Genomic DNA, 27,283 nt, shown 5'->3' on the forward strand with positions numbered 1-27,283 from the left:
TTGGATACTGTTGCATTTGCTTAGTGACAGGGCAACTGCAGAACAGAGGCAGAGAAAGTGGCAGTGAAAGCTTTACCACAGTGCCCTGCTAGTCTGCCTTATCCCTGATCTGGCGAGGGTGAGAGGATAGTTCATTCTCCAGGTTCATTCAGCCTTTGATACCTTTGCTGACAGTGTCATGATGGATGCCAAATAGTGATATATTTATTTATTTAGTGCTTTGGATACTGCGTCACTGGCAAACAGGCTGAGACACTGTAGCTCAGACAGCAGCTTTTGGCCTGTGCTCAGTTCAAACTTATGACTTATATGTGATGGGCTCCAAACCCCATTAATGAGTAGCTGAGCCATTCAGCTCCACCATCTCAAGAACTGTATGTATTAAAGGTTTTAGTCAACTTTTACCTTAAAGTGGGGGAAATGACAGTGCTGCTTTAGTGAGTTTATCTAAGTTTCGTTTCTCTTACCAGTGGCTCAAATACAGTAATAGGCAGTATCTCAAAGACTCCAAGAGATGATGGATTCCAAAAGTGTGTGTATTCGTTTGTGCCTGCGAAAGATACATTTGCCTTTGCAGGTATATACACATGCAAATATCCATTTGCAAACAGCATAGGGTGTCTGCTCTTTGAAAATGTGCCCTACAAAAGCATTGTTATTGAAAGCTGTGCAATACCTTCACATACTATATGATTAGGTGTGAAAGGGAACAAAAGAAAATAGTTAATGCAAAACGTTTTGTTTTCTTTAGTGGATAATTAAAACACGATGCTCATGTTACTTATGCCTATTTATTTTTAAATTGTGCTAGTTTATAAAGTTCCTCTATTGAAATAGAAGCGGATTCCCTCCCCTCTTCCTTCAGACACACAGACAAACATTAATAAATTGGTGAATGCAACAGATAATGTAAGTGTAACCTCAAATATATAGCTTTCTGATCAACAGATGCACAGCAAAAATACACAAAATTATGCTCTTGGCTGTTGGTTTCTCCCCAGTATACACCAACACTTACTGATGCCATATCAGAAATAGGCATTTATCAGTAAATACTGCTTTACCCTGGCACCTAGGAGGCCAACAGTAGTTCTGATAATTGACAGGGTCCACTGGATGGTTTTAAGGGAGCTTTAGCACAGCACCATATGTTTCCCTTTAATTATTTTTTTAAAAAATACAAGGCCATAGTTGTTCCTTGTGTGATACAGCCTAACTGTCTACCCTGATTCTTCCCCTTCCTGAAATATTGCCATAGCTGTGGATGACTCTTCTTTCTTTTATTGTTTCAGGTAATGGATCTTAAAGGCCAAATGATCTATATTTTTGAATCCAGTGCCATCTTGTTCTTGGGATCTCCCTGTGTGGACCGATTAGAAGATTTTACAGGACGTGGATTATACCTTTCTGATATTCCAATTCATAATGCACTGAGGGATGTTGTTTTGATAGGAGAACAAGCCAGAGCTCAAGATGGACTAAAGAAGAGATTAGGAAAGCTTAAAGCTACTCTTGAGATGGCCCACCAAGCTCTGGAAGAGGAGAAGAAGAAGACAGTAGATCTTTTGTGCTCAATTTTTCCTGGTGAGGTTGCTCAGCAGCTGTGGCAGGGACAAGTTGTGCAAGCCAAGAAATTTAATAATGTCACAATGCTTTTCTCTGACATTGTAGGATTCACTGCCATCTGTGCCCAGTGCTCACCTATGCAGGTTATCACCATGCTTAATGAGCTCTATACTCGCTTTGATTACCAGTGCGGAGAGCTAGATGTCTACAAGGTAGAGAATTTATTGCATTTCTATGGCAATCTTGGGGGTCAGAGGAGGAGCCGGGGAGGAAGGAAAGGGAGACTAAGCTGGTATAGAGAATAATAGGATTTGAAAAATTATTTTGACACAGACTTTAACTATAATAGTTTGACAGGTCACAAAATGAAACAGAGATTGTCTACAAAGTCAGCTGATTGTGCAATCATGTGGGAAATTTGCTGTAAGTTAGAGGCATTAGGTTAAAATTCTGCTTTCAGGTACACTGGTGTGAATCTGGGGTAAGCATTTGATCAGAGCAGATGCCAGAGTACCACAGCATGGGGGAAAGTATTTTAGCATAATAAAAGCAATTGCCATCACCAGTGCAAGGCAGTCTTTGCAACTGATCTTTGCAGGACTTGATCCAATTATCTTTTAGGACTCAGTCTTTCCTCAGATAAAACTTCAATCCAGTGGCAGTTTTGTCTGAGTAAGAACTGCAGGGTGTGGCCTATTGAGAGCATTTAAAACCATGCCATATTTTTCATCATCTCAGAATGCATAGACAATAAGAGACAAATGTATATGTTTAGGTGGAGACCATTGGAGATGCTTATTGCGTGGCTGGAGGTTTACACAAAGAAAGCGAGACACATGCTGTTCAAATAGCATTGATGGCACTGAAGATGATGGAGCTGTCAGATGAGGTGATGTCTCCCCATGGAGAGCCTATCAAGGTCAGGCAAATATATTAGAAACATATTCATGCATAGATTTTTTTGCTGGGGTGGAAACGTTTATTATTTTGTCATCAACGAAATGTCACCTATGTAATGTTTAATAACTTGTAACAAACAGGGAGAGTGTGGGAATGGTCTGACAAGAGGACCAGAGTTTTAATTCTTTTAGAGATTAGGGTTCTGTAAGGAAGGGAAAGATTAGACCAAAGCCCTAAAAATCCATTAAGAGGACTGAAATTCTCTGAAATCATTCTCAGAACATTACTGTACTGTTGTTCAGTGTTTCCGTAGCAATAAAATTGCCATGGATGTGCAATATTCTGCTATGGTACTTTAATTAGGAGACCAAGCCTCTCTTTCTCAAATGAAATCCTTGAGAAAATTACATTTGGAAGGGTCTGTTTTGAGGCAGTGGGTGAATATAAATCACCAAAAGGACAACAATAATCCTTATTGCAAGAGTGTATAAAACATGACAGGTTTTTTCCATCCCAGTTTTGTGTTAAACCATTAATATCAATTTGGGCAAAACTTCAGTCAGCTATGGTGGGGTTACAATACGGTATGGCCCCAGTTTAACAAAGCATGTGCTTAATTTTAGGCATGGATTTACATCTCATTAAAAAAATGGGACTAGTATGAACGAATTTACTCTTGTGCATGTTTGCATTAAAGGGAATGGTCAACTAAACATTTTATCAGTTTCACCAGGAGGTACTAAACATGTCACTAATCCAAAATATATATGTCAAGAGAAGTCTTTCTATTGAATTCAGTGGTCTTTGGATTGGGTCCTGTTTTTATTAAGTCTATAGGCCTCTGAGACCCTAAGCATTATTTTTTTTTCTTTTTGAGTACATTTCCTTACATCTTTATTTATTTGTTTTTAAATCCCGTCCCTCTGTTTTGGAGTTAAAATAATTCTTGTGGCTCAGATAGAAATCCAAGAAAATGTATTTTGAGATGGGTATGTACTCTACATTTTATCAGCAAGAACATCACCCTTCTGTTATAAACATGTCCCATTATTTATTATAAGTCACAACAAATTTAAAAAATACAAAATACAATTAGAAAGATGCTGGAAACATTTTAACAATATTTAATGAAGAAGTTTACAATTCCATCACAATTGCTGATGTCAGTTTTGAAAGACAGATACTCTTAAACTTATAAAATTCATTTAAGAGATGCAGAAAATAATGTGTACTGCGTAAGAAGTTACAAGCATCAAATGGAAGCTTTTTATAATTGAAAGTGACACTTCCTCCATTTTTGATCTTTTGATGGAAATATTGGCTGTTTTGTGCACTGTTTCTCAGCTTTGTTATTCTATTTTTTTTAATAAATTTTCTGAAAAAAGATGCCTGACTGCAAATTTCTTATTTTAAGCTAGACCGCTATATTAGTGTCCGTACCTCAGACATCTGTGGGCTCTGCTGTATGGGTGGATATTATTTTTGTTTCAGGGTGCTCTGCTATTCTATTTAAAACTATACAGAACATCAGTTCAGCTCTTGTTAAAGGTGTGAAATTGAGAGTTGTAGGGATGCAAAAGAATGGGTATAGCACAGGTAGCAGCAGTGCAAGCTTCTCCAAGTGTTCCACCACTGAGCCAAAACACTGTTCTGGAGAGACCCTCTCTAAATGTGAGAGAATACTTCATATAAGAGGTCCTTTAAAGGGAGAACAAATAAAACAGAAGGAACACAAAGAACAATATCAAATAAGCAAACTATGCAAACCCTAATACTAATTACAGAAAAAGAGATTCCTGCATACTCTAACTGACCTATGCATTCGGTAGCCTGCTTGTTTGCTCAGTTACTCAATTCCCATACCTTAGAACCAGGCTTTATTCTAGGTATGCCCACCTCTACCACTGGAACCAGGGTGTACGTGTCATAATTTTCCTTCTTTAGAGCTCAGACTGTGACCTTAAGACAAAACCCAATGCTTCTTACATTTATTTAAGCATGTCACCAGCCCATCTTTCCACTGTACAACTCCCCTTCCCTCTAAATACCCAGGAAGGTAAACTGAGAGTTACTGTGTCCCCTGATGTCATTTCTAGATCAATTTAGGGCTGTAGAGACCAACTTTATCACAGTTATGTAAGCAAATGAATGTCTGTTTAATATTTATAGGCAGTAAAATTAAGCAGTTTAGTCTTTCCCTGAGAAGGTTTACTTCCCGCTAATGAAAACGGAATACGTGCATCTAAAGGAGATGACCCCCACCTCATGATCATTCTAATTAAGGAGGAACCAATAAATGAACTGATTTCAACAGATTAAACTATTTTGGCTAACAAATATTGTTTTATATATTTTATTTAAAGATGCGTATTGGCCTCCATTCTGGGTCCGTCTTTGCTGGAGTTGTTGGGGTTAAAATGCCACGTTATTGTCTCTTTGGAAACAATGTAACTCTTGCCAACAAGTTTGAGTCTTGCAGTATACCTGGGAAAATAAATGTCAGTCCAACAACTTACAGGTACAGTAATTTACAGTGTATAGTTACCAAAAAAAAAAAAAAATCTAAAACTAGTGATTGTTTCTTCAGTACTTTCACAATTGTTTCCCGCATTTTCTTTTCAAAATATTGTTTGCTTTCCTGTTTTATCCATTGACCATACTGCTCATGATTGTACCTTGATTACTTTTAGTCAGGAGCTGGACAGCAGCAAGCAAAGTGTGGAGTGAGGCTGAGTAGCTAATACGTATTCTATCCCCATCCTATTTAGAACAATAAAAAGTCCCGATAACTGAAATACATTTTGCTACTAACCTTGAAGCCTTGTAACTTTTGCTTTTTCTTCATCTCCTGGTATCTGATCTTCATTGAGCTAAATGATTTTCAGTGGGAGCTAGGAACCTAACTCACTTAGACACCTTTGAAAATAACCTAACTGAACAGTTGGTAGGCTCCTCCTTATGAAAACACCTCTAGACATTAACAAGCTTGGCAACTATCACCAGATCTTGAATTTTCCTTGTTTAAGGAAGATAACTGAGAAGATTGTAGTGAAGCAACTCTAGTGACATCTGAGTTATACAAATTTTGTTGACCCCAGTTCAATCTAATTTTAGACAGTATGAAACCCAGACTATTCAGTTCACCCTAATTAATGATCTTCTAGTGGTGGACAAACATGAGGGGCCCATACTGATTCTTTTAGATCTCTCAGTAGTCCTTGATGCCATTGACCACAAGGCATTGTTGCCAGTTCTGTGGACACTGCTGGAGAGACACAGAGTTGAAGTTAAGTTGCTCTGCTGTTTTCTGACAGAGAGGACCCAGAAGACAGGGTTAGGAGATTATTCAATCAGTCAGCTAGAGGGCTCTCCCTTGTGAGATACAGAAGGATCCTGTTCTGTCATGCCTCCTTTTGAATGTATATTTGAGGTCTCAAGGGGAAATAATGAGGTTTGTTTGAATTTGCTGATGATAAACAGCTCTAAGTCTTTATTTCACATCCCCAGGTCAATATAATCTGTTGGGTTTTCCAGCATCTGGCCAAGATCATGGCTTGAATAAGAGTGGGCTGGTTGAAAAATGAATTCAGATAACCTCTGAGGTGATGATGTTGGGTGGGGAAAGAAACCAGAGACAATGGGGAAGTGATTTTTGTTCCTACTATTAAGGAGCTACCTGCCTTTTGTTCCTCTAGCTCACAGTGCAGGTCTATTGGAGCCCTAGCTTCTTCAGAGTGTCAAAATAACCTTGGTGGCCAAGAATGCTTTTTTTTCTATATGCACATGGCAAAGAAGTTGTGAGGATGTAGTCACATATCAGATGTAGTCTTCAACACCATTAGTCATGTCTGTGACACTTCTAGATTGGATTATTGCAATATACTTTACTTAGAGTTACACCTGAAGACCATTTGGAAACTTGCTTGCATTCTTAGCAGTGTTTTGTACATAGACCATATTTTATTTGTGTTTCAGAGACTGTACTGGCTTCCACTTCATTTCTGGGTTCAATTCAAGGTGCCAGTTTTGATCTATAGTGTCCTTATGAGTTGGACCCTAGGTATCCAAGTCCATTTTTGTCATGTATTACCTGGCAGTTGAGATCAACTGGAATGTTTGAGCTGATAGTTCCTTGATTTATTCTTCAAGGGGAAGTATGCAGTGTTGTTGTATCTGTGTTAGTCCCAGGATATTAGAGAGCCAGAGTGGGTGAGGTAATATCTTTTATATGACCAACTTCACAAGCTGGTCAAATAAAAGATATTACCTCACCCACCTCATCTCTCCAACTTAATTGGGAAGGACATTCTCAATGCGGGGTGCTTGATTGTGAAATTTGCTACCTCCCTTGGTGTGAAGGAGCCCAAATCTGTTGACCTTCAATAAGACCTTCAGTCAGGCTTGTTGTGATGGCAGGGATTTGGCTGAGATGGAGAATTCCTTTGCCTATCACTTCAGCACTATTGTAAGGTGATGGTTGCATGTATTCTTGCAGCCTTTTGATAGTTTACGCACAAAGGTGTCTTAGAACTTCACATATGTAGTGCCAATAATTATCTCTAAAGTGTAGAAGCAAACTTTTTATTTGTAATTCAGATGCCAGAGGAGATGACTGGTTTTAGTGGAAGGTTGTGTAAAATAGTATAAAGGTTATATTTAATATTAGGTCTAAATATTTTACTTGACAAATCCTTCAGCATCTCATTGGTTGAAAGATGAATTCTGGTGCCAGGTTTATATAATAATTTGATTTATTATTTAATGCTAAATAGTCTCTTGAAATGTTAACAACAAATCTATCATGTACATTTAGAACAAGGAGAAATACAAACATGCCTTGTATGGACAAAAAAGGAGAGACTATCATCCTGTTTGAATATCTCATGTACCAGCATGTCAATCAATGAGCAAAGGTTATGCTAAATAAGCAAGACAATATATCCTCTTTTAAAATAACATATAGATACTGGAACAAGTTCTGCTCCAATTTACAAGACATGTAAAAAGAAGAATGTTGTCACTAGCAGTAGCAGTTAATGTTTGATTTCATATTTAATCAAGTCATTTTAATTGTCTCATAGGCTGCTAAAAGAATATCCAGATTTTGTGTTCACACCTCGCTCAAGAGAAGAACTTCCTCCAAACTTTCCCAGTGATATTCCTGGTATTTGTTACTTTCTGGATGCTTATCTTCAAGGAACAAATTCAAAGCCTTGGTTTCAAAAGAGAGATTTTGAAGATGGCAATGCAAATTTCTTGGGCAAGGCAACAGGGGTAGACTAAATTGTACATTCACACATTTACAAAAGAATTTTATAAAATATTTTAATTTTGTATAAATTGAGAGTTTAAAAAAGTATGAAACATGAAAGCACTTTAGATTGTTAATACCTGAAAGCCAGTATTAAAATTTCAGGAAGTATGTCAGATACTACTTTTTATTTTTACTTTCCAGATGATATAGTCACTAAAATAATATTTCAACTTCACTATTTAAAACACTGTTTAAGAGTACTTTTTTTTTCCTGTGGCAATCTGTCCTACATAACGACCATTTCAACTCTACCTGTACTGAAAATTCTAAACATGTTGTACATACAGTGTATCAAAAAATGTTGTGTACAAGTGATGCAGTCATATGCAGTTTGGTGTGCTGGTGCATAACAGTGACTATCAAAATGCAGTTTTCTTAGTTGCTCCATAAGAAAAAGGAAACACCTGTTACTGTAATAACTCCTTCCATTGCATCTTTGGGCCCAGTCCTGTGAGGGGCTGCCCATCTCCTTCCTAGTGGGAGCTGAAGTTAACAGTAATTGAAGGCGCTCAGCACCTTGATGGATCAGGTTGCTAGTTGTAACTAATACCAGTATATACAGCAGAGTATGGATGCTTACTGTTCCCTGTTTTCTTTGTGCATAAAATAAATATTTATAGAATATTCAAATATTGTATAATCACACACTAAAGCCTCTGTAATCAAATAAGACTTTAGTTTTTGGAGTTTTCAAACCCTATTTTAAAAATTATTTCCCTCTGATACTATGTATCATAGCAATAAATGTTTTCCGTTTATTGTCATTTAATTTGTAACTCTTTTGAAGGAAGTAATAGTACATAATGTAGAGTGTTTACATAGAAAGGACATTCCAAGCGGACTGTACAGTGCGTAGGACACAAACATATTGCTTTGAACATATGATCTTATACTACAGCTAGAAATAATGTAGAGGTGAGATGGACTCTGAAATATGTACGGTTCATTCACTTCAGCACTTGTCACTGAGAACTAAAGGTGAAGACAAATGCTTTAAAATATATGAGTACACATCTGCAGTACACATCTAATACATACGTTTTACAAGTAAACAGAGGCTCGTTAGTTATTGAGACTTGACTTCAGGATTCCATTTCTACTTCAAGTTAATAACCTTGCACAGTCACTCTCCTGAGACACACAACTTGGCCCCTATAGCGGATTGGGACTGGCATACCTTGCACTGACTTAGGCCTGGTCTACACTGGGGATGGGGAGGGGGAGAATCGATCTAAGTTATGCAACTTCAGCTATGTGAATAACATAGCTGAAGTCAACATAGTTAGATCTACTCACCGTGGTGTCTTCACTGCAGTGAGTTGACCACTGACGGTCCCCTCTTGACTCTGCCTGCACTTCTCATGGCGGTGGAATCCAGGAGTTGACAGGTGAGCGTTTGGGGGTTGATTTATTGCGTCTAGACTAGATGTGCTAAATCAACCCCCACTGGATTGATTGGTGCCCACCAATCAGTTGGGTAGTACAGACATATCCTTAGGATATTTGTGACAACATCAGTTCCTTGCAAGAGAGAGACTGGTATCTGAACTCTTCAACATTCTTTTGTATTTACATATTGATTTAAAAAGCATTTCTGTTGTCCTCTAGGGTTGATCCAACAGAAAATATCAGTGGGCTTCTAGTCTGCCCAGGTACTAGAAATCCTGCCCTAGAAACCAGCATGGTTAATCACTGCAGAGCTATCCAGGATGTTGACAGATATCATAAAGTGACTTCTTTACTTTCTGACTCCCCTTCTGATTTTTGGAAAAGAGTTGTGTGTGGTTATTTCTGGGACCATATGTGTACGCTAAGTGACACCACTAAGATTCTGCACCTGTATAGTCCCGCTGGTTTTAAAAGCGACACCAAGGATATATCCACATGTAGGGGGCAGGGGAAGGTTAATCCACAGCTTTTTGAGTTAATCTGCTTTGAAAACACTTGCGTATACATGATGCAGTTCATTTTTAGCACACTGACTCTACATTTATTGCAAACTCTGGAGTGCTTAAAGTGAACTAATTTTGCTGTGAAGCAAGTTAGTCCAGCCTATTGTTCATGTGCACACAATCCTGCTGCAAACTACTTCCACCGTCTGCAAAGGCTATCCCACACTCCTCTATGTGTGACCATTACTGATCTGTCTGTTTACCTTTGTGCCCTCCCCTGGTCTGGGGTCAAGTTGACCAGATGTCCTGTCATAACATTTTTCCCAGATTTGGACCTTAGTGTCCAAAATATGGGTGTTAGCATGAAAACCTCCAAGCTTAGCTACCAGCTTGGACCTGGTAAAGCTGCCACCAGCCAGGAATCTATACAGTGCCTGGCACACTGTGGTCTCCCCAAAACCTTCCCTGGGGGACCCCCAGACTCAGATTTCTTGAGTCTCACAACAAAGGGGAATAAACCATTTCCCTTCCCCCCTCCGGGTGTTCCCTCCCTGGGTTCCTGGAGAAATGTACAGAAGCAAGCTCCGTGAATCTAAACAGAGGGACTCCACCCTCCCTGTTTCCAGTCCTGGAAACACAAGTACTTCCCCCCTCACCCAGAGGGTATGCAAAGTCAGGTTAGTAAATCTAACACAAAGAGATTTTCCCCCCGACTTCTTCCTCCCACCAATTCCCTGGTGAGCTGCAGACTAAATTCCCTGGAGTCCCCACTAAAGAAAAAACTCCCAACAAGTCTTAAAAAGAAGGCTTTATATAAAAAAGAAAGAAAAGGACATAAAAATGGTCTCTCTGTATTAAGGTGACAAATACAGGGTTATTTGCTTAAAAGAAAAAAATGAATAAACAGCCTTATTCAAAAAGAATATAATTTAAAACATTCCAGCAACTACACACATGTAAATACAAAAAAAACCCAATATAAACCTGTTATTGTCTTACTATTCTTGTACTTACAACTTGGAAACAGAGATTAGAAAGCCAGGAGATAGAAAGATCACTCTCAGAGCCGAGAGGGTCAGACACAAGACAAAGAACAAAGAACTCACACACAAACTTCCCTCCACCCAGATTTTAAAAAAGTCTTGTTTCCTGATTGGTCCTCTGGTCAGGTGTTTCAGGTTACTGGTGTTACCCCTTTACAGGTAAAAGAACATTAACCCTTAGCAATCTGTTTATGACATGTCCCCACCCTCATTTATAAACTAGCACTCAGCCAGATTTTGTCCATTCACCCCTGGATTCCAGTTTACTACTGAAGACCTACAACATGTCTTGAGCAGCTTCACCAATATCCTGTCTCATCGCCATCTGGGGAGTGTTAGTTCAGGGACCTCTTGTGGCAGCCACTGGAATAAAGACCATTTTGTGGCCATTGCTAGGCAGATGTCCATGAGGGACCATGACCAGAATGTGGAACAGTGCTGGATCAAAAGCAAGCTGCTCTAGAGCACCTCCGTTGAAATGACAGAGAACTGAGAAAGTCCAGCAGGGAACATGTAACCTGTCCATTTTTGAGGAACTGGAGACGATTTTATAACGCTACAAGACCACTCAACCTAGGCAGCTTATGGAGTCTGCTGGCTGCCTTTTTCCCCATAAGATGACCAGCAAGACTCATTGAGGAATGACCATGAGGAGGCCAATTAAGAGATCTCCCCAGAAAGCCAGGATCTGTGCAGGACCCAGGACCCTGATGATAGCCAAGTAGAATTGAGCTCAGTTTCTGCTCTGAAGCAACCATCTCTGATTGCCAGGCAGTAACCCAAATCAGGACTGAGGGGGCTAATCCCATGGAGAGAACCTCAGCATGTAAGTTTATTATTTTTTTAAAATAATTTACATTTGTATTTATTATGCTATCCTGCCATGCCATCTTTTGTTCTGGGTGCACCATGGCCACAGCCATTGTAGGCAGACATGAGCTAGAAGCTTTTCCCGAATCTGAGGTCCTGCTTCCCTCCCTCTATCCACACTGTCCATTCACCGCCCCACATCCCCACGTCATACATCTTTCCAAAACGACAGCTGCTCTGGGGGCAATTAGCCTGTGTCTCATCCTAATGCCATGGCTGCCGACTGTTTTCAGAAGGCACATATACTATGTCCCCTATTTTCCTTTCCCTTAGCTGTCCTGCCTGGAGAATGCTGCCACCACTCCCCAACCCTGTTAGCCACTTCCAGAAGCAGGGCAAGGAGCATGGTGCAGCCTTCACGTAAGGAAAACATTCTTTTGTGTGAAATACAAAAGTTTATTCAGACAGTGGTTACAGGAAGAGAAGTTTGGTTCATGGTCTCACTTTTCATGAGATAGACATGAGCATTGCATGCCCATAAACCCACAAAGAATGGCTACCCACTAAATGCCCTGCAACACTCATTTTTACTGATGGGTAACAGTTCCTGAAGCATTCAGTCATTGCAGAAACCTATCTATTTTTCTTTATACTTTCAACTTGTCTGCAGGGGAGATTAAGCAAAAATCTCAAGCTGAGAAGTTGCTCAGTTTTTGTTCAGCGATTGAGAAATAATTACATGACCATTCCTACTGGCTTAGCTTGTGATTCCTTTCCACTCCTGTAATATTTCTGGGGGGAGCATCTTGGTGAATAACTTCACTGTATCGCCCTAATCTACCCTCTGCCTTTTGAATAAGGCCATTCTTTGCCTCTTAGTCACCTAGTATTAAAAAAAATGCTATCACAGCCTCCCTAAAACATGATCAGTAATCATTTGGCATTTTTTTAATACCCCCACAGCATGGGCCAGACCTTCAAAAGACAGGCCTTTGTGAAGGGGGCCTGCTCCCCACAGATGCTGCCTAGTGGCTAGGCAAGGGCATGACAGGACCTCTTCTTTGTGCCTCCTGTTGACTGCTGCTCTGACCAATACAGTCTCTCCCTTTCTGTGACTCAGCTCTCTGGCTGGGCCATAAGTTGTGTCCAATCCTTCTGGGGTATGTAAAGAGTCCAAAAATGCTAGTTCTGCTGCCCAGCAAGGGGCTTCAGGCTTCACCCAGCGAAAGTACCAAAGTCGAGACTCTCAAAATATGGGCTTTTCCTAGTCCCAAGTCTCTAGTATCAGAGATAGTCTTGTTGCCTCCAGCCCCATGACGGGTTTGGTAAATGAACCCAGCTTCCAATCCAGGACCCAAAGGTAGGCAGTTGAGTCCTACGCCCTGGAGTGCTATGTGGTTGCCACCCTGGTAACTTCCTGCCAGCCTAACCACACAAGAGGGAACAGCAGAGACATGTAAGCAAAATAAAGAAGAAGTCTCCAACCTTTCACACATCCAGCACCCTTTGCCCTCAGCTGGTCAGTTAGGCCATCCCTAGTCAGTGGGTCAGGCAGCTGAGCCTCCCACAGTGCACATCTGCTAACCTCTGCTGGCTGCCTGCAAGTGAGCTACTCTGCTCCCATTTAAAGCTCCTCTTCCAGCCTGTTCATGCATTGCAGGCATGGCAGGACAGAGCCGCCTGGGCCCAGAGTGGCTCTTAACCCTTCCTCTCCAGTATGGAGTTTGTACACCCCATCTCAGGCCCTTATCAATAGCTGAACAGCTGGCAAACCTGAGGGGGAGCAAATGGAAAACTTGTGATGAAACAGAAAGAACAAATAGAAAAATGTAGCGAGGTGGAGCCAGTATCTGAGGATTGAGAGAGGGAATCTGACAATTCTGAAAACAGTCTTGCTGAGTGCTAGTGTCATTGCAGTGGCAAAGGACAGCATGAGAGTTGCTAGGGAAAATGTTGCCATGGCCAAAGACAGTATGGAAAAAGGGAGATGCAGAGGCAACTCCTCATGAGAGTTGCTAGGGAAAATGGGTATGGAAAAAGGGAGATGCAGAGGCAACTCCTCATGAGAGTTGCTAGGGAAAATGTTGCTGAGTGCTAGTGTCATTGCAGTGGCAAAGGACAGCATGAGAGTTGCTAGGGAAAATGTTGCCATGGCCAAAGACAGTATGGAAAAAGGGAGATGCAGAGGCAACTCCTGGAGGCAATATAAAGCTGAAATGCCCTGTTGCAACACATGTTGCTGTTAGGGTGGCAGGCAATGCAGGACTGCAAGCCTGCATGCAGCCATGTTATGCAACCCTTGGACAATACAGGCTGCTGGAAACAACAGCATCTCCTCCTTGCTGTACCCCCGCAGCACTGCTCCTAGAAGTGATTCCCCTCACAGATCAGGGCAGCAAGAACAGTGGCATCTAGGATCCGAGCTCTTTTGAGCCCGCATCTCCTCCTTGCTGTACCCCCGCAGCACTGCTCCTAGAAGTGATTCCCCTCACAGATCAGGGCAGCAAGAACAGTGGCATCTAGGATCCGAGCTCTTTTGAGCCCTCTGTCACCCTTGGTAAATTCAAGTCTCTGCACTCCATGCCAGAAGGCCATACACCAGAAGAGGTATATTTGCCTGTTATTTTAAGCCCTCCTGCATCTTGTGTTGTGCCTTGTACTGTACTGTTGCACTTTACTGTTTTGTTTCACTGCTGGTGTAATAAAAAGGTTCTTCATAGTTAGATAATAGATAGCTTTTAATTAAGAAAACAGTTCTCATTTTCATGTCAGTTGATGGTTCATTTCTGTTTGTCACATAATGGTTTCATAAAAACCTTTAAAATTGCATGCATAAGGAGTTGACAGTTCATTTTACACAGAAAATAATTAAATTTGCACTATTTCATAAAGTTTTACAAACATGGGTAGGCAAAGAGACAAGGTACAATAGGGATCGCTGCAATGTTGCTCTTCATTGCCAATAAACACTGAACTACACAAACAACTTCTACCACTCTCCAGGGTTAACAGCTGGATGTACAGCCACCAGTTTCAGGCCCAAGACTCAAAATAAGAGCAATAGGAATACCTGACAATACTGCCCCAGCTGTTTGCATTTTATATTAAACACATTGCTGGCTGCTCAAACTGCTGAGTGAGTTTCTGTACCTCAGCCTGCACCTGTCATTAAGGTTCTCCCCCTTAGTCTCACAAATGTTGTGCAAAATACAACATGTTGCTATAATCTTTGGGATTTTTTTTTTCTGCTGCTTCCAACCTATTCCACAAACGCCATCTCCCTTTCCAAATGCCAAATGCACGCTGTCATCCTGGAACTAGTGAGGCAGTAGTTCCTTCTGTCCAAGCGGCCCATGAATGGCTTCATTATCAAGGAAATGGAGGGTAAGCTGGGTCTCCCAGGATAACCAGGCAATGTTCACACAATTAATGTCCACAGTGATCCAGTCTTTTCTCCATGAATTTAAAATAGAGCCGAACTCCAAAAGATCCTAGTATGAACACCACACAGTCTTTAATATATTTATTCTCAACACACTCTGTGAGGTACACAAATATTATCCCCATTTTACAGATGGGGAAATGAGGCACAGAGACTAGCCCAAGCTTAGAGAGGAAGTCTGTGGCAGATGAGGGACTCAAATCCAGGTCATCCAAGGTCTTGGCTAGTACACAAGCCACTGGAACATCCTTTCCTTCTGAGTACATACAGGAAGCAGATATGTTTGAGTAAAGTGCCATTTTTATATAGTCACTCTCAGTTCTGTGAATATGAACTTTTAAAGCATATTGCTTTTCATCCTTTAGTTTTGTGATGAGAACCAGTGGTTGAGGACAGGTGAACAGAGCAAGCACCTACAGAGCCTTGAAAAAAGTACTTGCAAAATGCATAAATTAAGAACTGAGTTTGCAAATGTGTATATTAATACAGATTTTCCATAAGCACCATCTTGAACAGCACTGCTCATGGTCAAAGTGAGACAGCTCCATTCAAGAGATTTAGAAATCACTCTGTTATAAAACAAGAAAGATAAGAGAATGAAAACAGCAGTGCTGCAGGAACCCAAGAACTTTGGACATCCTAGTAGGTAGTGAAGGTCACAACAGTATTGTTTTTATATACAGATTTTATCCTCTTGACCTAAAGTAATGTCCAGCAAAGACTTAGGAGTCCTATGAGGATATCTCTAAGTCTTGAGGATCAATAGTTCTGACTCTTTGGGAGGCCCATGATAGGCAACTGATCAATGAATATTGAAGACAGTAGGAATCTGTCCATTCCTAGGATAGTGTGAATGGTAAAACATAATGTTGCTTTTTATTTTTAAATAAACTTTTTTTTTTCAAATCTGAGTTCTTTTCCACAGTGTGGAAAGGACAGGAGTCAGCAGCAACTACAAATACGTGTACAGGGAATGAGTTCCTTTTTGGTCATGGAAGAAAAGAAATGCTGTGTTTGGAGGATGGCCATTTCTCAAGGCCAGATTTAGTACATGTCTGTAACTCCATAGGATGTACAGCATGGAGTTTCCTGACTGCTCTCACCCCTTCCCAAGGGTATTATGGCAAGTGGGTATAATTTTGCCTTAAAACAAAGATGGAATATTAAATTAAATGAATTTTTTTTTTACCTCTTAATATTTCATCATTCATTTAAAACATTTGAACCAGATCATCAGCAGTGGTGTAAACTACTGACTTCAATGACCTTTCATCTCAAAATGCCAAAGTTTTTCTGTACCCAGTAGTGCCCCAGTTCAGAGGAGTGTCCCTGTTCAGGAAAAATGCTTAAGCTTATGCTTCACTTTAAGCAATATGAGTGAATCTCACTGAAGTCAACTAAATTGCAACACATGCATAAAGTTATGTGCTTAAATGCTTTCCTGATTCCAGGCCTTAAGCATGTGCTGAAGTCTCATTGAAATTAAGTACTTAAGTTCTTCATTGAATCAGCACCCAAGTACAAATACAAAATTGTATATTTTAAAACTAATCTTTAGTTAAACTACATCTGACAGGAAAACGAGAAAGCCAATAAGCACCTTCTTTGCATTTACAAAAGCAAGATACAGCTTAACTACCATAACATTTTTTGCAAGCAAATAAATGAAATGCAGTTGTTTCCAGGCTGATGACATCTGTGCCATTGTATATGCTCAGATACCGTGTGAGGACAGCAATATAAATACATAATAGATTAGAATGTTGACAAGAACCTTTTACATTAGATAGGTGAATTAACTTTTGATTAGATCCAGAAGATTTTATGGGATTGATTCCCATTTAAACAAAGGCCCCTTTATACTGATCAGATGTAATTCACATTTATGCTCACTGTAAGGCCCTTTTGCTCTGCCAGAGCAGAATAAAGGGAAGTTAGTGTAGATGAGAATTAGACCCTAGGAATCTAACAATAAATATGTAATGGAAAAGGTGAGTCAAAATAGTTCCATTAATAACTATTCATTCCATAAAAGCCTGATATGATGTCAGTGAGATAGTTGGAGAAATGTCTCACCGTTGGTGCCAAAGGAAGTGCAATTAGTCTTTTCTTTCTTTCCCAAGCTATTGTGTAAAACAAAATAAACAAAAAACATGCGGAAACTGAGAAAACAATGAAATGCAGAGATAGTTCAACCCCTGAACCAGATCTGTTTCCTCCTACGTAAATCACACAGAAGGGGCATTCATACCTCTATACACTGCCATTTTCCACATCCCTTTCCACTGCATTATCTTAAATGGCAGCAGCAGCATGGAGGCCCTGATTCAGGACCAAGGCACAGCTTGCAAGGGCAGCATTTCCCACCGAAAGGAGAGACCCATAGGAATGAAAGGGCACATTACACTTGAATGTTGACCCACGTGTACTTCTACTACCCCCGCTACCCTATCGAATGCCTATTTACCATGTTGTGTTTTCGTTTTTCCATGCCTGCTCATTGTTGTGTAAAAGCTGTGGAAGGGGAGTTGTTCTGGGAGTAGCAGTAACTCCTGTGTGATTAGCCAGTCATGGTATGTAAGCATGCTAATCTCAAGCCCTGTTTTGTCAGGACACACCTTCTCAGCCACATAGTCAAGCTGCTTGAAATTATGTAGAGTGGGCCTTAGTATTAATAAGGTGTAATTGTCCAAATGACTGGCTAACCCTAGACCCAGCTACTTGGGCATTAGGTGTGCACTCTAGTGAATTTTCACACATTTAGCACTTTTACAGACATTAACTACCTGTCACAGTTCCCTTTTGATTAAGGTAAGTATTATTTTTATAGCTAGAAATAGTGACGGCAGAAAGTTTAAGTGACATGATGAGGCCATGAAGAGAGTTGGTATCATAGCCAAGTTTAGAGTCCTTGTTCTCAGCCCTACCTTGTCTGCTCATCCCTGCATCATATTATTGAGCTACCTCTGCCTGAGGCTAAATGACTTGCTGATAGGGCAGCAAAGCAATTTGCTCAGGTGCTGAAGACACCTAGTTGGGATAGAGCTCATGCTATCACGGGCACCTTGGGCAGCACTGTCTGTCTCAGTCTGAGGTCCATCCAAAAGATGGACATGTGATAGTAGAGTTCATTGGTAAGAATAAATGGCCAGTTTTCACAGTGGAGAGAGGGAAAGAGTGAGATTCCCCCAAGGATTTGCACTGGGACCACTACTGTTCAACATATTCATAAATGACCTGGTGTAAAGGTGTGAACTCACTCCTGCAGCACCTCCTCCTGGTCTCTCAGGGAATTAGCTCATCCAGCCTCCAGAACACCCTCTGCAGCCCAGTGTCCTGCTTGCCACCAGCCCCCATGTCCCTCCCAGTGCCCTTTTATCTGGGGTACTGCCCCCTGGCAATACCCCCACTCTCTGCCTCTAGGTCACCCCTTTCTGGGGAACCCCCAACCCTCTAATCCCCATCTCAGTATTTGGCTACTGCCAATCATTGTCTAGCCCCCACACCCTGGGGCAGTCTGCAGTATCAGCCTATTCATCACTAACAAGGTTGGGTTTGGACCTGCTGCCTTTGCCTACCCCTGGGCTTCCCTCTGCAACCCCCAGTACCCATTGGCCTTCTGCTAGGCCACAGCCTGGGGCTTTCCAGGCTGTAGTCTCCCCAGCTCCCTTGGCCTTCCCCTAGCCCTGTTCCACTCCAGGAACTTCTCTCAGCTCCCTGCAGCCAGGTCCCTCCCTCTCAAAGCTAGAGATAGTCTATTTGTGTGCCTGGCTCAAAGCCTTTTTATAGGGGCCGGCTGTGGTCTGTTTAAGGCGTGGCTCCCATCTGTGCCTACTTCCCCAGTCAGCCTGCTTACCCCAGCCACAGCCCTCTGCTGGGCTGTTCTAAGCCCCTCACGGCAGGAGCAGGTGACCACCCTTCTACACCTGGGAAAAGAGGTGAACAGTGAAGTAACTAAATTTGCAGAGGATACAAAATTACTCAAGATAGGTAAATCTAAAGCTAACTGCAGATGAAATTCAATGTTGATAAGTGCAAAGTAATGTACAATTGAGGGGAAAATCCCAATTATCCCAATTATACATACACAATGATGGGGTCTCAATGAGTTGTTGCCACTCAAGAAAGAGATCTTAGAGTCATTGTGGACAGTTCTCTGAAAACATCCACTCAATGTGCAGTGGCAGTCAAAAAAACTAACCAAAACAAACAAAAAACAAACCAAAACAAACAAAAAACAACCAACCTAACCGAATGTTAGAAACCAGAGCAGAGGGGAGAATACGACCCACTATATTTAGTTACTCAGCAGTGCAGGAATGTTGAAGCTGAATATTTGGGAGATAATCTGTTGTTCTGAAACTCCTGCAATTCACAGACACAACAGTTAAAGATGTGTATTCTTCTGAGCACAAATTCCTGATCTGAATGTTACATATGCAGTTATGCGGGAACATGAGGCTAGACATCCACTCAAAGAAATAATAAGCTATGAAGGAATCTAAAACAAAGTAAACAACCTTTTAAAGCTATGAGTCCCATGTGCCTTAGAAGTTTTTGATGCTGACAGTAAAACAGTTCTTCTAATTAAGACAGAAATTACCTATTCTAAGTAGAAATGACCTCATCGTTTCGCTAATGTCTTCATTGTGCTGCTGTCTTTAGAAACTTCTACTGGAATTGTTTGGTCATTTTCTGATTGTTGTGAGGTTACAAGTTTCCCAGTAAGTATTACTACACAAGCAAACAAACATTTGTTCATGCTCCAAAACGTCTGTTAGTCTATAAGATGCCACAGGATTCTTTGCTGCTTTTACAGATCCAGACTAACACGGCTACCCCTCTGATACTAAACGTTTGTTCAGTAGCTTTTTTTCAAACTTAAGTATTCCAGTTATTTTACAAATACATAGATCAAAATGCTCCCTCTCCACATGGAGCACAGGATAGAAAATGCCCCTTAGCCCTGGGGAATATCCTCAATAAAACTCAGCCTCTGCAGGGGAGGAGGTGGCAGGTTCAATACAGGAGACTAGCCACTGGCTACCAAATTCTCTCTGCTCAACCAAAGCTGAAAGGGAATGCAGTGCAAGTACATGGAGGATAGATCTATCAGTGGCTATTAACCAAGATTGCTAAGCCTCCAATTGCTAGACAGTGGAATTGGACAATAGGGGGTAGATCACACAGTAATTGTCCTGTTCAGCCCATTCCTTCTGAAGTATTTGGCAGTGGCCACTGTCAGAAGACAAGATTCTGGGCTAGACAGATCATTGGTCTGACCCAGTATGGCCATTCTTATGTTCCTAAGTTAGTGCCCACTGAGAGCCTGATCCAAAGCCCAGAGACGTCAACAGGAGTCTTTCCATTGACTTCAGTTGGCTGTGGATAGGACTCTGAGTTATCACTGCTCTTCTTTGGGCTGTCAAAATAACACTGGACAAGTCCTCAAAAGTATGTAAGTGTATAACTCCCATGGATTTCAATGGGTTAGGCACCTAAATACAGTTGTGGATCTGTGACACTCCCCCTTGAGGGAAGATTTAAAATAAAGCTCACAGTTTCCCATCTTTTGCATAACCAGGTTATTTCTAGTACAAGGAAACAAGATCTTGAACTTTTCTTAATCATTAAATTCATCTTTGGCTGCAGCTTGTCAATAACAGTATTAGAAACAGAATTTAAATGGCATCTTGGTGCAGTTCAAATGCTGAGCCTTTCTAAGCCAATCTTAACAAAATTAATGTATATTTGCATGCCCTTAGAAATATGTTATGATCATCCAAATGTCAAGGCTCAGACCACTGTGATTTGGAAACAGCCAAAAGCAGGTTTGTTGGTAAAGTAACACAGCCCTCAACAAACTAACTCCAACAGTACCATATAAGGCTGAATTTTTATTGAAGAGTTTAGTAACAATATACACTATAAGAGAAAAGTCCAGAATAAACATGTAGCTTATTAAAATTTGCTGCATTTTATAATGCTCTTTGTAGCAACAAAAACACATTGAAATGCATGTAGATGTTATGGATCAGCTAGTGTCTTCCATTCACATCCCCTCACACCACTGCACAGAGGCCATACATTATTTCTTGCCCTCCAAAAATTCAAAGACTAATCCCAAAGGGGTATGCCAAGTGTGGGAAAGAGCTCACGCTGTACCATTTCATGAGATGTAGTGGCAGCAGCTGTGCTCCCTCCGCATTTCCATGCTGTATGGCTGGTCCTTGAAAACTCAACCTAGCATTTAGCCTGGAAGTCTGGCAATACCAAAGGTCTAGGGGAAGGGGATGACAATAATTCAGAGACACTTCCCACTCCCACTAACTCTTAGCCAGAAGTTTGAGCTCCTCCCACTGTGATGTGAAGGTGAAGGGAATAGACCTACCCCATGTTTTTTGGCTTTTCCGGTATATAAACATTTTGTGTCTCTTTTACATTGTCCACAGGTATATTTTATTTCTTTATTAGTCACGTGTATTATCCATTGCCTGACTGGCATGAAAAAGTTATATAAAGAAAATGATTTATTTGACCATGGATTTTTGTCTGTTTCTAGTCATGTGCATTTTACAAGTTATATATGTCTAGAATTAGACATTTGTACGGTTAATGCGAACATCCAAAGAAGAATAAACATTTTAGAAAACAGATCAACTCTCATGTTTTTGTCCACAAACCAACTTCAAACTCCCTGGGTTTCGGAAGAAGCTTCTCCTAGGGGCAGATCATTCCATAACTATCTACTACAGGGTATCTTGCACTTTTTCTGAGGCACTTGCTCCTGGGGACTGACAGTGACAAGATACTGGGTGAGACAGGCCACTGAGCTGATCCTATATGCACATCCTCATAGTCCAGTGGGCCAAATTTTCAAAAAGGCCTCAACCTACCCTTCACTAATTTTCTTGGTTTTAGCCTTTTTTATATACACTTTGCCTATATCTTACAACAGCTCCCTGTGGGTCTAATCTTGCAAACACTTGCATACATAATAAACAAAGGTGACTTAAGGAGGCATCCTCTCATGAATAAAGTTACTAATATATATGTCTGCAGGACTGCATCCTTTATATACTCACCTAAATCTAGTCTTTAAGGACCAACATCCTAATTTGTGTGTAGAAATGTGATTTGCTCTCCCATGTCTGTTTCTGTGTACACAGCAATTTAGAGGTAAAACAAAATCATATAAAAATGTTTTTGATCCAGAAAATTAAGATTTCAGTTTTAAAGATTGCTTTTGAAAAACTGACCCTGTGAGATGAGTTCACTACTAGGAGTGGCAAAACTTCATTTGCGTAAGTGGAGTTTTTCCCACTTAAGGAAGCAACAAATTTGACCCTATGTATTTAAGACAATATTATTTTCAAATAAAAATAGCATATTATAAAATACTTGAACTTTTAAAAATCACTAAAATTATTTCAGTAGTATGATAACACACAGTGTTCAAGTGATGGCAAAGACATATTATTTACAAAACAATAACCTATAATTTGTCACGACAGCACTGCTTCACCAATCACAATAATGGAAGAGAGTCGTCTAGTATCAGCTCTGGTCTTCTAATGTCCAAAGAAAAATGGCAACTAAAAAGTGATGCTTTACAATTTGTGAAATTCCTCTCAGAAATGGAAACTTGTCTTGAGCAATAACATTTTGTTAGCATCTTGTATTGCTTTTGATGCACTGGATCCAGCAAATAGAATGTAAAATTGCCTTGATAATTTAAATATTGTGTATTTCAAGCACAAATTTTGAGTACTACATCAAGTTTGGTGTTAGAACAAGCAAAGATCCTATGTTGTTTTGCTCTTTCTTTAATCTTCAGATCAATAAACCAGTCATTTATATTATTCATTCTAGTATACATTTGATTCCAAAACTTAAAGCACACATATGCCTCTGGGTGTAAATGTCATTGCGTTTTGCCCTTATTTAATTTTACTGACTTTGAACTTTGACCATATTACTTACAGAGAAAAAGACAAGGGGTGAAATCTTGGCTCCACTGAAGTTAATGGCAAAACTCCTATAGCATTCAATGGGCCAGGATTTCATCCAAGAAGTTCAACCTAAGGGCTCTTTGTTGGAGCGGGTCAGCATGTATACAATATAATATTGGTCTAATATAACACCTACGATAAGCCTGCTATATCTTAGGTGTATTTATACTGCATTATTTAAAAAAAAAACATAAGCAAACTCCCCAGATTCTCTGTTTTGAGCAGAAAGGGCCAGATCTTTAGCTGATGTAGGACACTTAAAGTTAACAGAACTACAAAGAATTACATTATCTTATGATTTGTCCCCAGAGTTCTTTTATTAGCCTAGTGATGGCTGAAATGAGGAAGGAATAGATTTGTAAATTTCATCCTTGATTTTTTTTCTTCCCTTCCATATCAACCATCAGAGATTTTACTCTGTTAGCTTTTCAGTCTGTTTTTAGCAATCTTGCTCCCATGACTGGTTGTTTGGATCCTCTCCCAACTGGTATCCTTCTGCCAAGAGAAGAGTCTATTTAACCTTAATTTGACTGTAATCATAAAAGCCTCCAGGGCTTGTGGGTAAGTAGTATAAGAAAACAGCAATTATTCCTTTTGCTGAAGAAGCATTGTTTGATTAAGGAGCATCCTGTTTTTCATTGTCTCATTTCCATTATTTTAACTTCCTTGAGATAGATGGTTTAAAAAGTCTTTTCAAAGAATAAGTTATTTTATATTTGTATAAATTGCATTTATAAGAAGTCTCATTTTGTAATTTAGTCTAGCTATTGTCCCAAAACTTCACAGGTCTTTAATTACCTTCTTTGTCAGATAGACTCTGGCATTGCATTAATGTCTCTTCTAGATCTTCCTGTACCTTTTTGTTTCGTGTCACTGTTTAATTTTGTACCTTATAGTAAAGGTTAAAGATATAAGAGGTGTTTAAATCTAAGTGAGCCTTTTAACCTAGTTTGAAATTTTCTGACTTTTCCAAGTGCTGCATTATCTTCGCTTTTTTGTTTTGTATTTGTACAGTGCCTGCCACAGTGAAGAAACTTGCACAAATACAGACAGATATCATCTTCCTTTCCAAATGCAAACGGATGGACATCATACCAAATGGACTAAAGGTAAAAAATCCACTGCTATCTACATACTACACAGACCACAGTGAGAGATTATACCATACTCTATCAAAGAAACTGAGGAACCACCTGATCAGCATCCTATACAGCAAACAGGAAAACATCAAAAAAGAGCTCTCCAACCTGGAGACTCTCATTAATAACCAAACTTCCATACAAACGGACTTCACTAAAATAAGACAGGAGATCTACATTACTCACTTCACCTCTCTACAAAGGAAAAAGGACTGTAAGCTGTCTAAACTCCTACGTGCCACATGGGGCCACAACCGTGGTACCCCCTAACCCACCCAGCAATATCGTCAATCTATCCAACTACACACTCAGCCCAGAAGAAAAGTCTGTCCTATTTCGGGAACTCTCTTTCTGCCCTGCCACCCCCACCAACATGATACAGTTATGCGGCAATCTGGAAGCCTACTTTCACCATCTCCGACTCAAAGAATACTTTCAGGACAACACTGAACAGCGCACTGATACACAGGTATCCTCCCACCAACAGCACAAGAAGAAGAACTCCACATGGACTCCTCCTGACGGTCGAAATTACAGTTTGGACCTGTACATTGAATGCTTCCGCCAATGTGCACAGGCAGAAATTGTGGAAAAACAACATTGTTTGCCTCATAACCCAAGCCATGCAGAAATCAATGCCATCCACAGCCTCAGAAACCACCCTGACATTATCATCAAAGAGACAGATAAAGGAGGTGCTGTTGTCATCATGAACAGGTCTGACTACCAAAAGGAGGCCGCCAGACAACTCTCCAATACCAAATTCTACAGGCCACTTCCCTCAGATCCCACAGAGGAATACACTAAGAAACTGCACCATCTACTCAGGACGCTCCCTACACTAACACCGGCACAACTCAACATACCCTTAGAGCCCCAACCAGGGTTATTCTATCTACTACCCAAGATCCACAAACCCGGAAATCCTGGACACCCCATCATCTCGGGCATTGGCACTCTCACTGAAGGACTGTCTGGATATGTGGACTCTCTACTCAGACCCTATGCCACCAGCACTCCCAGCTATCTCCGTGACACCACTGATTTCCTGAGGAAACTACAATGCATTGGTGACCTTCCAGAAAACACCATCCTAGCCACCATGGATGTAGAGGCTCTCTACACAAACATCCCACACACAGATGGAATACAAGCTGTCAGGAACAGTATCCCTGATGATGCCACAGCACAACTGGCTGCTGAGCTCTGTGCCTTTATCCCACACACAGCTATTTCAAATTTGATGACAGTATATTTCTCCAGATCAGTGGCACTGCTATGGGCACCTGCATAGCCCCACAATATGCAAATATTTTTATGGCCAACCTGGAACAATGCTTCCTCGGCTCTCGTCCACTCACGCCCCTTCTCTACCTACGTTACATTGATGACATCTTCATCATCTGGACCCATGGGAAGGAGACTCTGGAAAAATTCCACCACGATTTCAACAGCTTCCACCCCACCAACAACCTCAGCCTGGACTAATCTAAACGAGAAGTCCACTTCTTAGACACCACGGTGCAAATAAGTGATGGTCACATTAACACCACCCTATACCGAAAACCTACTGACCACTATGCCTACCTTCATGCCTCCAGCTTCCATCCCGGGCACATCACACGATCCATTGTCTACAGTCAAGCACTGAGGTACAACCGCATCTACTCTAACCCCTCAGACAGAGACCAACATCTACAAAATCTCCACCAAGCATTCTCAAAACTACAATACCCGCACCAGGAAATAAGGAAACAGATCAACAGAGCCAGACGTGTACCCAGAAGCCTCCTATTGCAAGACAAACCCAAGAAAGAAACCAGCAGGACTCCACTGGCCATCACATACAGTCCCCAGCTAAAACCCCTCCAATGCATCATCAGGGATCTACAACCCATCCTGGACAATGATCCCACACTTTCACAGGCCTTGGGTGGCAGACCAGTCCTCGCCCACAGACAACCTGCCAACCTGAAACATATTCTCACCAGTAACTGCACACTGCACCATAGTAACTCAAGCTCAGGAACCAATCCATGCAACAAACCTCGATGCCAATTCTGCCCACATAACTACACCAGCGACACCATCACAGGACCTAACCAGATCAGCCACACCATCACCGGTTCATTTACCTGCATGTCCACCAATGTAATATACGCCATCATATGCCAGCAATGCCTCTCTGCTGTGTACATCGGCTAAACTGGACAGTCTCTATGGAAAAGGATAAATGGACACAAATCAGATATTAGGAATGGCAATATACAAAAACCTGTAGGAGAACACTTCAATCTCCCTGGCCACACTATAACAGATCTTAAGATGGTCATCCTGCAGCAAAAAAAATTCAGGACCAGACTTCAAAGAGAAACTGCTGAGCTTCAGTTCATCTGCAAATTTGACATCATCAGCTCAGGATTAAACAAAGACTGTGAATGGCTTGCCAACTACAGAACCAGTTTTTCCTCCCTTGGTTTTCACATCTCCACTGCTAGAACAGGCCTCATCCTCCCTGATTGAACTAACCTTGTTATCTCTAGCTTGCTTGCATATATATATCTGCCCCTGGAAATTTCCACTACATGCATCTGATGAAGTGGGTATTCACCCATGAAAGCTCATGCTCCAAAATGTCTGTTAATCTATAAGGTGCCACGGGATTCTTTGCTGCTTTTACAGACCCAGACTAACACGGCTACCCCTCTGACACTTACCACAGTGGGGTCCTAATCCATGACTGGGCTTCTGGGCTCTACAATCAGTCATCACTATCAACTCATGCCTTCATGTTGTCCTCTGTCATGTATCCAAAACTCCATCTGGAGAGGCATGCTTCACTTGGTTGTCCCTCTGTGAATAACATTTATTCAGTAGGCTACATTACTGCTATTCTGTAGCTTTTCCTTTCCATGTGCCAATTAAAGGGGAACTGTCAACTTATTAAATCATGTATTGTTGAATCATGTGATTATTAAAAGAAAAAGAAATGCATCCTGCTTGTCACTGATGCTATCTATTTATCTCTTGCATTTCATGTGGCTTGGAATAGGAAAATCAGTGGAGGCATAATAATTTGTATTTACAGTTAATTTCTCCTTTGGATTCTTAGTGCGGCAATATTTGGTTTTCAAACACAGAAGAGTTTTTTTATGTTTTGACTGG

The 27,283-nt window shown here is 40.8% G+C and overlaps 1 protein-coding gene across 7 annotated transcripts in view; it reads left to right on the plus strand.

Annotated features, from left to right (window-relative positions):
• The window catches only part of GUCY1B1 (guanylate cyclase 1 soluble subunit beta 1), a 139,624-nt gene that overhangs the window by 49,243 nt on the left and 63,098 nt on the right, over nucleotides 1-27,283 (plus strand). For 4 of the 7 annotated variants that reach the window (XM_050946444.1, XM_050946443.1, XM_050946446.1 and 1 more), the window contains exons 6-9: nucleotides 1,293-1,778; nucleotides 2,342-2,485; nucleotides 4,830-4,984; nucleotides 7,548-8,544. The exons of 2 other annotated variants lie outside the window; for them this stretch is intronic. In XM_050946444.1, the coding sequence (XP_050802401.1) occupies nucleotides 1,293-1,778; nucleotides 2,342-2,485; nucleotides 4,830-4,984; nucleotides 7,548-7,749 (987 nt within the window). In that variant the 3' untranslated portion in view covers nucleotides 7,750-8,544. Of the gene's footprint in view, nucleotides 1-1,292; nucleotides 1,779-2,341; nucleotides 2,486-4,829; nucleotides 4,985-7,547; nucleotides 8,545-27,283 lie in introns of those variants that run through there. One more of the 7 variants, XM_050946447.1, reaches the window with a different exon arrangement.

Source organism: Gopherus flavomarginatus, chromosome 3 (genome assembly GCF_025201925.1).
Source record: "Gopherus flavomarginatus isolate rGopFla2 chromosome 3, rGopFla2.mat.asm, whole genome shotgun sequence".
NCBI lineage: Eukaryota > Metazoa > Chordata > Testudines > Testudinidae > Gopherus > Gopherus flavomarginatus.